This window comes from Polyodon spathula, chromosome 1, assembly GCF_017654505.1.
Source record: "Polyodon spathula isolate WHYD16114869_AA chromosome 1, ASM1765450v1, whole genome shotgun sequence".
Taxonomy (NCBI): Eukaryota; Metazoa; Chordata; class Actinopteri; order Acipenseriformes; family Polyodontidae; genus Polyodon; species Polyodon spathula.
In genome coordinates, this window is record NC_054534.1 from 75,193,283 (window position 1) to 75,205,917 (window position 12,635).

General features: G+C 39.2%; 1 protein-coding gene across 10 annotated transcripts in view; it reads right to left on the reverse strand.

Moving 5' to 3' along the window:
* Nucleotides 1–11,332, reverse strand: part of LOC121322297 (palmitoyltransferase ZDHHC21-like) — a 39,048-nt gene extending 27,716 nt beyond the window's left edge. For 2 of the 10 annotated variants that reach the window (XM_041262117.1, XM_041262082.1), the window contains exons 1-5: nt 6,864–7,313; nt 6,201–6,261; nt 5,876–5,942; nt 4,295–4,507; nt 2,946–3,044 (exon numbers count right to left, since the gene is read on the reverse strand). In XM_041262117.1, the coding sequence (XP_041118051.1) occupies nt 2,946–3,044; nt 4,295–4,448 (253 nt within the window). In that variant the 5' untranslated portion in view covers nt 4,449–4,507; nt 5,876–5,942; nt 6,201–6,261; nt 6,864–7,313. Of the gene's footprint in view, nt 1–2,945; nt 3,045–4,294; nt 4,508–5,875; nt 5,943–6,200; nt 6,262–6,863; nt 7,315–7,368; nt 7,646–11,233 lie in introns of those variants that run through there. The other 8 variants (XM_041262099.1, XM_041262091.1, XM_041262108.1 and 5 more) reach the window with 8 other exon arrangements.
* Between the last annotated feature and the right edge of the window lie 1,303 nt (nt 11,333–12,635).

Below are 12,635 nucleotides of genomic sequence, written 5' to 3' on the forward strand. Positions count from 1 at the left end.
TATATATATATATATATACACACACACACACACACACACAGTGCCTTGCAAAAGTATTCAGACCCCTGACCAATTCTCTCATATTACCGAATTACAAATGGTACACTGAAATTTCGTTCTGTTTGATATTTTATTTTTAAACACTGAAACTCAGAATTAATTATTGTAAGGTGACATTGGTTTTATGTTGGGAAATACTTTTAAGAAAAATAAAAAACTGAAATACCTTGCTTGCATAAGTATTCAACCCCTGTGCTGTGGAAGCTCCCAGTTTGCACCGATGAAAGAAATTGCCCTAACGAGGACACAATTACCTTACCATTTGCCTCCACCTGTGAACCATTAAAGTTGCTGTCACATTTTCTGGATAAAAACCCCACTGTTGAAGGATCATTGGTAAGGCTGTGAATCTGAAGGAAAATGAAGACCAAAGAGAATTCTACAGAAGTTAGAGATAAAGTAATACAAATGCATAGATTAGGAAAAGGGTACAAAGTAATATCCAAGTGTTTGGATATCCCAGTGAGCACAGCTGGATCAATAATCAGGAAGTGGAAGCTGCATCACACACCCAGGCACTGCCAAGAAAAGGCTGTCCTTCAAACTCAGCGCTCAGACAAGAAGGAGACTTGTGAGAGAAGCCACAGAAAGGCCAACAATCACTTTGAAGGAGCTACAGAGTTCAGTGGCTGGGAGTGGAGTAATGGTGCACCAGTCAGCCATATCAAGAGCTCTGCATAACACTGGCCTGTATGGGAGGGTGGCAAGAAAGAAGCAGTTACTCAAAGTACCATCTGAAAGCACATCTGGAGTTTGCCAGAAAACATGAGTGACCCAGCTGCAATGTGTGGCTGTGGCAGAGCAAAGCTCTGCCCTTTTTAAATTGGCAGGGATGGGGTTAATTTCCCCTACCTGCCTGGGTTTATGTTCAGGTGGCTGGGGTTGATTAGTTGATTAGGTTAATTAACGATCAATCAGCGCCCAGCCACCTGACATAAAAGGAGGCATCTGCTTCTCATTTAAGTGGAGGGAGCTCAGGAAGTAGGTTGGTGTTTGTGTGATTTGTGACTTCTACATCCAGTGAAGGCATTGCCCAGTCTGGAAACCTTTATTTTTGTAAGTTTGTTTTTTGTACTGGTTTTTATTGTGTTTAAATCCCTTTATTTTGCCCTTATGCACTTTTATTTTGTGTTCATTTATAAAAAAAAGTGTATTTTTTTGAACTGCAGACTGTCTCTGGGCCTCTATCCACTCACCAGCCTGTCACAGTGGTGCAAACCTAACACTGCCCATGCCTCAAGACACACCATCCCTACAGTGAAGTATGGTGGTGGCAGCATCATGCTGTGGGGATGCTTCTCATCAGCAAGGACTGGGCATCTTGTTACAATTGAAGGAAGAATGGATGGAGCAAAATACTGCAAGAGAATCTGCTTCAGTCCACTAAAAAACTGAAGCTTGGGAGGAAATTCACCTTTCAGCAGGACAATGATCCCAAGCACAAGGCCAAAGCAACATTGGAGTGGCTCAAGAACAAAAAGGTGAATGTCCTACAGTTTCCCAGTCAAAGTCCTGATCTCAATCCCATTGAGAATCTGTGGCACTATTTGAAAATTGCGGTCCACATGCGTCATCCAACCAACCTGTACAACCTGGAGCAAATCTGCCAAGAAGAATGGGCCAAAATCACTCAGACACTGTGTACAAAGCTGGTACATACTTATCCCAAAAGACTTAAAGCTGTTATTGCAGCAAAAGGTGGCTCTACCAAATATTAATGTGTGGGGGTTGAATACTTACGCAAGCAAGATATTTTAGTTTTTTTATTTTTCTTAAACATATTTCCCAACATAAAACCAATGTCACCTTACAATAACTGATATTGAGTTTAAGTGATTTAAAATAAAATATTGAACAAAATTTTAATGTACCATTTGTAATTCTGTAATATGAAAGAATTGGTCAGGAGTCTGAATACTTTTGCAAGGCACTGTGTATATATATATTATACACACATATATATTATACATATCTGTATATATATTTTTTTTTTTTACAGTGCAGCCCACCAAGTGAACAGTCTTATTTAAATAGTCCTTGCTGACAGATTTTTCCATTCAAACTTATTTTCATAACCAGTTCAGCAAGATGTATTTATTTCACATTAGTGAATCAAATGAACAAATCTGTTGAACTCATTCACTAAACTGAATGAATCGAGTCGGTAAAAAGAATAAAACTGAACATCACTAGTTTTCCACCCAGAAAAAGAGGTTTAAATAGCGCACCTATCAATGGTTAAAGCAATGTAAAAATACAATGTGAATATAGCTCATCTCATGATTCTGAGCTGGATGCTCATGTAAATACATCAGCACGCATTACCATAAAAATCACATATTCATTCCGATTACCATAGAATTAAGCACTAAATTTAGTGTGCATCATAATATGGCAAGTATCACACGCGATAGTGAATAAGATTGCAATAGTAAAAATACGGAACTTATTAACGCGCACACTAATGGCAATTTTACACCCCATAAAGTTTAGCACCCTTTTGTAAATGAGGCCCATAACTTGAAATCAAGAAGGGTTTAATACATCACCACTTCAAAAGTACAAAGGAAACATACAATCTGCCCTACGGCAGGTGACGACCTTAAATATCTCATATGTATTTTCCTATCACTCAGTATGCTGACCAAGTTCTACCTTCGGCCATCAAAAACTTAAGGAGATTTTCAATTTGCAAACTATAGCTGAACAATGTAATTTAGCATATAGTCTCTGAACTTACAAGTTGTCGAGACAAGGTTCCATAATGTTCTTACTTTAAAACTACTTCACTGAGGCAAAATAGAGCCAAATGATACATTTACAGTGATAAACCACATTTAACTGCATTCAGATTTATTTTAACAGGAGCACCAAAGATATCTTACCAGAGTGGGGGATGTTTGGATTTTGCTGTAGCCTCCCTGGATCTGTAATGGAGGCTCTTACCAGAGCGGTGACACAGCACAACGATGCCAAGTAGTAACCTAACCCCACCCCCCCAAAAAAAAAAAAAACATGGAAATAAGCAGAGAATTATTTTATACAACGGTCTCTATAAACTGGAGCAAAATTATCATGTCCAGTACTCGCGCTAAACTTGTCCAATTTGATCAACTAATATCCTGGTGTCACACCAAAGTCACACCATTTTTCTTTTTTTTTTGGGGGGGGCATTTTTCATCACTCGAGAATCAACCTGCACCGTATCACACACCTACTGTACTGTACTGTAGTGTATCTGTGATTATCCTGGGATAATCCCTACAAATAAGTATTTTATGCAATCCAGTGCCCTGCTTAAAAAGTTGCTTAAAACATACCATAACAAACATCTAATTATATCGCTATAGGTGGCTGTGGCAGGGCAGAAGCCCTGCTACATTGACCTTTTTTTTGGCCAAGCACTTATGTTTTCATGAAACACATGTTGAAGGTTTATAAATAAAAAGACCACCTAAGCTGTTCTACTTCAGTTTCATATCTATGGCCATCCATTTCACCCTTTTAATATACTTAAAAGCTAATAAATACTGTTTTTTTTACACAGCACTGTTATTGTCTACATCATAAACCACCATGCAAAATGTCGGTTTACAATACAGCTGAAGAAAAAAACACAATAATAGCATTAATTCACAGGGATGGGTGAAGGTTCCTAGTATATATTGGTAAATGAGGAAATGCCACATGAAAGGGATATCTTTTTTCATACCTTGCAAATGGCTGTCAATAACTTCTAATTGCACTTGCCTGGAAAACTATTGAGGTATTTGCTGAATAAGACAGGAGCAACCACTAGGGGATCTGTAATATTATATTTGCCTTCAATGACAGATCAATCAGACCATAAACCTCATCACATGATAGAATAAATTTCTTCCATTATCCCAGTTTATTTTGTTCCTGTTTTGTGTTTGCTTTGTTAATAAACGTACACACCAGCACTTAAACTGCAGCTTTCTGTCTCTGGGTCTTTCTTGCAGGCAACAGCTTGGGTCATAACCCTACCCTGTCACATCGTCGTTTACAGGGTGTTGTCTCATGCACTGTTTGTATGCAAGGTTATGCAAAAAGAATGCAGAGACAGAACTCCTAAAATGATATATACAAATATCATGTTATTACGAAAAAAACATTTGAAAAGCCAATAAAGTTGGCAAAAACTATAATGGTATCATTATGAGCTTTTTTTGTTTGGGAGTCCAGGAAGAACAGCATACAACAGCACACTTACCTATTATCATAACAGATGAAATGTGACCTTCAGCATAGTGAGGAAAGAGGATGAGTCTGGGAATGAAGAGAGTGTTATAGATCCAAATGAAGAACACCCAGGTGATGCAACACCAGCCTGTTGGGTCAACAGCAAAATGAATCCTAAGACCCATTGTGGAAGGGCTTCTGTGTAATGTATTTCTGGCAAAAAATGGAACGGATGTGTCAAATCCTAAAAAAAAAAAAAGAAGAAAAAAAAAGAAATGGAAAAAAAGAAGCACAGCAATTAGAAACTACTGAATATTGTTCATTCCCTGTCGGCACTGTAGATTATTATTTAGCATGAGAATATTGGATATTTAAAATACTGCATCTTTTGCTCACTGAAATGATAGAATTCAAGCTGACACAAATTTGACTAATACAGAACAGCTTCTGCTAATGCTAGGATTCAGGCATAGCAGGACGAGAAGTAAAAACACAATTCTACATTTCCACTTTAAGTCTCACTTGGTTTTTCCACAGGAAACACTTTAAAAAATGTGCAGCACTGGATTAAGTTAGAGTAGACCATACAACCACAGACCAATGTTACAAAACAGTTATAGTGAAGGATATTTCAAAATGATAACTGTAATCTACAGATATGGCCACAAGTTTTGCATTAGAATTTTAAGACATAAAGTCTACCGTAAGCCATAATAGCAGTACAGTATTTGTTACATTGCAAAATGTCACATTTAAAAAAAGTTGTCAGTTTTTCATTAAGTAAATGGAAAACTACAAAGCGGCAAGTAATTCAATATGTTAACGTAACATTATTCAGTAGGTTTCATTTGACTTTATGAAGCAAAATTTGTTAATTCTATCAGGTGATGCAAAACGTTTGGTCATAGCTGTAGGTTCTCTTATGGGCTCCACAACGATACACTGAATACTGATATGAAAAAAAAAAAAAAAAAAAGAGAGACACCTCAAAATGCACTGTAAAGGCAAAATTGTTTGATTTATCATCCTGACACCAACCTATCCACATGTGTGTCATTACATGTCATAACAGTTTTCCTCACAACCTGTTTAGCGTATTTTTCAGGAAATGTGCTACTATGCAGTTCTAAGTTAGGAAAAAAAAATCAGCTGCATCAATGCAGATTACTCAAATCATAGTCATTTAGGGGATGGGATATTTAAAGGTCCCTGTCCGCTTACTAAGAAGGAAAATAACGACTCTGAATATCGTGAGGAGAGCTTCATGAGTTTCCATGACGATAAAAACATTTAACAAGAGAAATGAATTTACGTGTTGTCACGCACATTCTGAATTATGCCACGCATTAGCTACTTGTTTGTGTGGTTACCTTTCCAACATATACACACACACACAAAATTCTGCGTCTGAGGATGTTTTGCAAAAATAATAACTTGTGCTACATAATCTAATATAATAACCAAGTTTTCATCACCTGGTTAAGTGATTAGATAGAGTCCGTAGAACGCAGTTTTGGGAAGCCCAGGTGTGGTAATGTTCTCGGTTTCTAATCTTTGATAGTCACAATAGCTCACCCTTCCCTAAAAAGCTGTCTTCTGATGAGATACTCACATCTAGAGATTCAGACTGCTCCTTTTTGTTTGGATGCCTATGTTCTGTCTAGTTGCGGGGTTCCAATCTGGTGCAAATAATAAAATATGTAAAAACAGTATTTGTCTCAGTTCACATGGTATTCAAATTAGCCATGTGCTTAGCCATGTATCCAAAACAGGGAGTAAACATCTGTATTTGTGCAAGCCAAAGCTTACTGCTGTATGTATAAACACAAAAATCATTCAATCACTGGCATCAACACTGCTACTTTCCTGCATGCTATTCAAGTGTAAATATGGTAACCCTGACAAGGAATAAAATAGCCTAAACAAAGAATGCATACCTTCATGTGATTCAGAGTTCAATGCCTAACCCCTTTAGCCATCTCAGCACCACCCGCCATCCTACGTGAAAAATACAATAGAATCAGCCACAATCTGCAGTAGTTAAAGTTTGAGTCCATTTACCTACAAGGTTTTTATTTTTTAAAAAGCAGGTTTTTGAAGAATTAAATAACATTGTTTTTAACTGTACGAGTTAGTAATTCACAAAGCTTTATTGAAGGTTTTCAGTGTTTTTATGAATACAGGTTAAAATGTGATAGTGTACATACATACATTCTGACCTACACAATAATGCAAGTGTGTCTCTGCTAACCTTGTGAAGAGGGACCATTTTGTCTCAACATTATCACAAATACATGTATGCAACTAATTAAAATAATTCATAGTCAGAAAAGAATACAATTATTGTATGTAGGGATCTTATGTTGGATTCAAGAAGAGTGTGACAAAGTTCAGTACTTTGGTTGGTCATTTTAAATGCTCCCAAAGAGATCCAAGGGTACTTAAGAGCGTAGTGTGAATACAGAATTATAAAATGTTTAACAACCTCAATCACTGCAGACCAATATTCAAAAGCAAATATAGGCTACAAATACACTAATTGCAATCAGCTGCTTAAATCATTAATCTTTGTTCACAACGTAAAAAAGCGTGGCACAAACCAGTTCCAGCGGAAAGGAGGAAGTTGGCAGTTACTGAAGAGCAAAAGTAGGAGAGGAGAAGTTGCGTCAAGGTGGTGCCCCAGGCTAAGCAGGGAGAATGGAGGAGATGCGAGCATGTGGAACAGTGTAAGATTGGCTGGCGAGACCTGTGGACAATGGAACAGACATGTGTTGTTCTCGGGTAGACCCTGCAGGTCCTTTGTGTTCATCTCCAGCTACCCTGAAGCAGATTCTTACGGGATGTGAAGGTGGCTTTTAGCCAGGGTTGCTTCACTTGGCGTTAAGATCAGGTGCTGCGATGCTTTACATTAGCATTGGAGAAACGGTGTAATAAGATCAACAGCTCGCTGTCAATATCAGCAATAGCTGGGACACAGAGAACAACATTTCTCCAACCAGGAGAGCAATCAACAGGAAAGGTTATTAGAACAAAGAGTCCTCAAGGACAACTGGAGGCTGCTAGAGATTGGAGAATGCAAGCAGGTCAGCGCTTTATTTTTCCCACCCAAGACTGCTACAACTATCCTTTGACCCGACATTGTCCTGTGGTCTGTCTCAGCATGCCTTTCTCTCCTGGTGGAGCTAACAATGCCCTGGGAGGATTCCATGGAGGAGGCATATGACAGGAAGAAACTCCAGTTTGCTGAGTCAGCCGTTGAGGTGGATCAGCGGGGGTGGAGAGTCCGAGTTTATCCAGTAGAGGTGGGTTGTCGGGGATTTCTTGCACACTCGCAGATATTGGATTCAGTGTACAGGAATGCAGCAAATAGCGAAGGCTTTATCTGCGGAGGCAGAGAAAAGCCAATTGAGGACCTCAAAAGAGAGGTGGCTAATGAAGTTAAAAGCAATGAAAAGAAATGGATGAGTAAGGCAAGTGATGGAGGAAGCTGACATCAATAAAAAGGAATGGATGGCTAAGGGCATCTGATGACCCTTGTAAAGTGCCCACCCAGCCTATTCCAAGCAGTTGCCATGCTGAAGCGCTAGGAAGGCTGATCCCTGGAGCCAGCATCGCCGCCGCTGTGTATGCTGATGTGCCAGGGAGGCCGCAAAAAGGCTGATCCCTGGAGCCAGCATTACACTTCAGCCCTCAACACCAGGCCAATAGGAAATCCACGTTACCTGGCAGAGGAAACGTACTGAAGGCTCATACAGTACAGCGAAGATATGTTTTGGTTGGTAGCTAACAGCTACTCTAATGTAATGAAAATCACGAACACTGAAAATGTCCACCGTTTTCTGCAAAATAAAACTGTTGATGTTACAAAATGAACAACTAACACTCTTGGATCCCTAAATTAACCTCTTGCTTTGTTTGTTACTATCTGTTATATTGTACTTCCTGTAATGATGTACTGCAAATTGAACATTGGCATGAAAGACCTTGATAAAGCTGATTATATTGTTAAACAGATAACAGAGTGTTAAGGCAATATCTTTCTGCCTAATCATAGATTGCTTTTTACTGTACCTTATAACAAATGATGAACTGTTAATCTAAAAGTCAAAACCACAATTGCAATTACTAGCAGCCTAGAAAGATTCCCATTGTTGACAGCAAACAGCTGTTATTTCTAAGAGGAAGATAATTACCCTTTCTTTTGTGCAAAAGAAGGTCTGCAGAAAGTTTAATCAGAATTGGACAGACAGGTGTTTCCACATACCCCAGATGAGACAAGTATGTGTCTCATCCAGGACAAGAGATTCCTGTTTCTGTTCAATTCACATACTGTACTTTGAAGTTTGGAACTTTCAAAAGCTTTTTTTCTGCTGTCCCCTCAAATAAAAATACAGAAATAATGGTTAATTGAGTTTGTTTATTTTACATTTAGTGAATTTAATCACAAGTGAATCAAAAGCTAAAATAAACAGAATTCAAATTAGGAAAGAATGAATGTCTGTTCAGTCACAATACTGTGAAATGCCCCAGTACAGCTAGGCTAAACATTTTATTTTCAATTGTGACCCAAGCCAAATTCAAAACAAGAATTCAAAAAGAAAAAAAAAATCTATGCTTGGGAATCAATCCACTGCACCACCTAACATGTAATTTAATGGCAACTAGTCAACTGTTTTAACCCCAAACTGGCCTATTTCTACCCCTGCCCAGCTCTACCCCTGAACTGTACTGCATAATCCTGTGGTTCCTGACAATTAAAGCATCTTGATGTAAATTTTTCGGAAAATTCTGTTAACTCTTTACAGCTAGAAAGTACTGATTCATCTTTAACTTTTTTAGGTTCTAATGTAATTGCTTTCTTTATCACTGCATTAACAGAAGCCATGTAAACAGATCACATCTGAAAAATGTTTATAACTGAAAAAATATTATACTATACAACAGCTGAACATGTCCAGCCTGTTGTTGCTTTTATGCTGTATGTAAAAAGAGCAGTGTACATTTCCTCTGAAATGACTACATCTGTATACATCTGAAAACTGACACCGACACAAAGTGAAATGGGCATAAATTTGTGACGTGCCAAAATGAAATCTGATCAAAATGAAGCTCAGCCAATCAGCGTGCAGCGACTATACTGAATTTAATGGTGGCCAGTAGCAACTAACAGATATAGAAGTAGTATTAGGAAACAGAATGCAAGCAGCATGAACTGAACTCTGCTGAATGAAAGCACGTTTGAGAAACGTTGCACTGGCACACTGTGCAAGTGGTTGGACGGTACTCAGTACCAGCATTAAAATATGTCCCAGTACAGAGTACCAGCAGAATTTCATCCCTGAAATAGGCTATGTGGAATTTGAGTATTTTCAAAAGCAAACTTGAACCTGTTGTACCTGTGTACTATTTAAAAAAAGTGACAGAAAAATCGAATCTAGTTCAAACACTCGACTGTCAAGTTTACTTTGTCTCCCGACAGATCCCAATGACTCCAAAATATCTCTATAACATAATTTAAAACAACTGATTCAAAGTTAGGCTAGATTTCAAGTTTACAGGAAACTGACTCCAAGTCAAAGCTGATCGACAAAAGCTGTCATATCGAGGTGTGTGCGAACTTTTTAGGACCGTTAGTTTACAAAGCATACATTTATATTGGGTTTTATTAAAATTGAGCTCCAATTTTTTGGGACAAAACTCTTGAAAACTTGAACACTAAGCAATACCAGTGAATAGGTAACCATTCCAACCAAACGCAGACTATAACAATTGAGAGTCATTAGAGGGAAATACAGACCAAATCTTTCACAGGAATTGTATAATTCTAGTTATTGTCCTCTTTAATGGACAGTATGCAGACTACACCAGCTGCCCACTCGCAGCTGGTGTGCAAGGCTGCTCAAAGGCAACCGGTGAAAAAAATCAGTTCAGCACCCCCTAAACAAAAGGGGGTGCTAACAAAGACTGGCCATTAACTAATTAACAGAAAACACAGTTGAAAGGACTGTAAATTAAATATTCAAAACAAAAGGGGGGGTGGTTCAGAGCACGCCACTCAGAGCCCACTGGTCAACAAAGGCCAACATGTGGCCAGCAGCCTCCGCGTGGGCGTGCTCAAACTTAATCCGGGACCAGAACAGGTCCCTGAACATGGCTCCACAGTCAAAGAGACCCTCCCCAGTGATCTTACACATCCTGATCTTGTAGATGGCCAGTCTAGCAAGAGCCAGGCGCAGATTCACCAGGAGACCTCTCGCCTTGGTGAAGCCAAGAACAGGGTGTCCAAAAATTCTAGTTTTTATATAGATAGTTTTTATAGAGACAATCAATAGCAAGAAAGACAGTAAAAATAACAATAAAATAAAATGTGATTGCCTCTATATAATAATAATAAAATAAAATGTGATTGCCTCTGTGTGTGTGTGTCAGTTGCACTTGTCATAAAACATACAATAATAAACTGGGAAAAATTTTAACTACCAATTAAAAAGTAAAATTAAAAGTAGATCATGGTGACTGCTTCAAACACAACCGTTACAATACTCTCAATAACTTGCGCTAACATGACGCAATATAAAAATAGCGTTTTAATAAAATTAGTTGTGGTTAGATAGGCTGTAGTGCGACAGCGGGTGATAAAACAACAAACATGACGAAACCACTGGAGCGCCTTCCTGTAAAACTAACCGTTTTGCAAAACACCTCAACGTGTATTTATTTTGAACTATAAATCAGTAGATAAGCATGTGTAAATGAATTAGTAATGATCACTTAGCCAACAATATAAAAACAAGCAAATATATTATTATACTCGTCTGCACCCACTCCATCTCTCGTTTATAGTAATGTAACGTTGAACAACAAAATAATCATTATTTCACAAACTACCCATTGTTAAACTTCCTCATTCAAAATACAAGTTTAAATAATATCCTAAAGAATTAAATTCCCAATTTTGTTCTCAACTCACGTAATAATTCTACCAGTAAACGTAAAGCACGAGCTCCTCACCTCGCCCTTCCTGACAGTCCTGAATTGAAAGTGATCAACAAACGAATGTTACCAGTTTTTCAACGGCAACATGCCAGGGACATAACACCTCCAGGAGCAGAAACCACGGGTCGCATTATTACAATACTGTTGCCATTATTAGCGCCTCCTAGTTGCTTGCAGTCCAGCAGTACAGTATTTAGCCTTGCACACGTACGACGGTTTGAATAGGTTAGTGGGACAATGAGGCACCATATCCATTCTTTTTTTATTGATTATTTTCACCCCCCATTATAACAGATTTAAATGAAGGCTACTGGTTCTAAAGGTAGTTTTAATTTACAGAATATAATAAACAATAAAACATTTTTATTTTGCTGATTTGCAAATAATAATAATAATAATAAATAAAATAAAAACAGTCTCCATGTTTAATGTTCACAAAAGACTGACCTGCTAAGTTCCCTCAGCAAGCTGGTTACATATTCTAGTTTTATATTTACCAGGGGATTACTTTTTCTATTAATCCAGAACAGAAAAGAAACCAAATTATTGCTTCCGAATGAAAATAAGTATTTTTGTAATAACTCAGTGAAGAAGAAAGACAGAAGCATAGAAGCAGGTATCATCCAAAGCAACACCTCTTTCTTTTGCACAAAAGGGTCAAACAGCAATTCAGCAAATACTCTCCAAAAACTCCACAACAGTCCACAATAACTGCTAGCACACAGGCTGCTCTTTTATGCAACATATTCCTGCCACCAGCCCCTTTGTCCTTCTCCTACCTGAGAAGGCCACATATTTCCAATGGTGGCAAGGCAGTTGCCTGTGGAGGTTGACGGGGAGAGGTAATAGCTGGGGTGCCCCCAACCGCTGGCCGCACTGTGCCCAAGTCCAGACCCGGCGGGCTGCTGGCTGAGAGGTTCTCCTGGTGATGCCTATGTTCCGGGCATTGGTGAGTCTGGATCCTCCGCCCCATCCACCAAGTCGTTAGTGCCCCTTCCCTGGTATCGGATGAGACAGTCCTAATTGCTGGCATCAGCATCAAGCAGGCATAGACGATTTGGATCAGGGGGCAGGTGAATCCGGTCGCCCCCTCCAGTTCCGACAGCTGGACCTGCTGCTCCATGCTAAGCCCCTCGCGGCAACAGCGCCAGACCCCGTTCACTGCTGCTGGAGCGGTCTCTTGGTTGGGGCCGCCCCGAGGGGGTTGGTAGGTTCCCCCGTCTGTCCACTGCAAGGGTTGGGCCCTTCTGCAGACATATGGCTGTGGCACGCTGCCAAGCAGGTTCCCAATCCTAATGAGGTTGCCCCGGAGGTTGGCTATTTCCCCCTGGATAGCCAAAGTAAGGGTCTTGCCCCCCTAACTGGCTGCCGGTGTA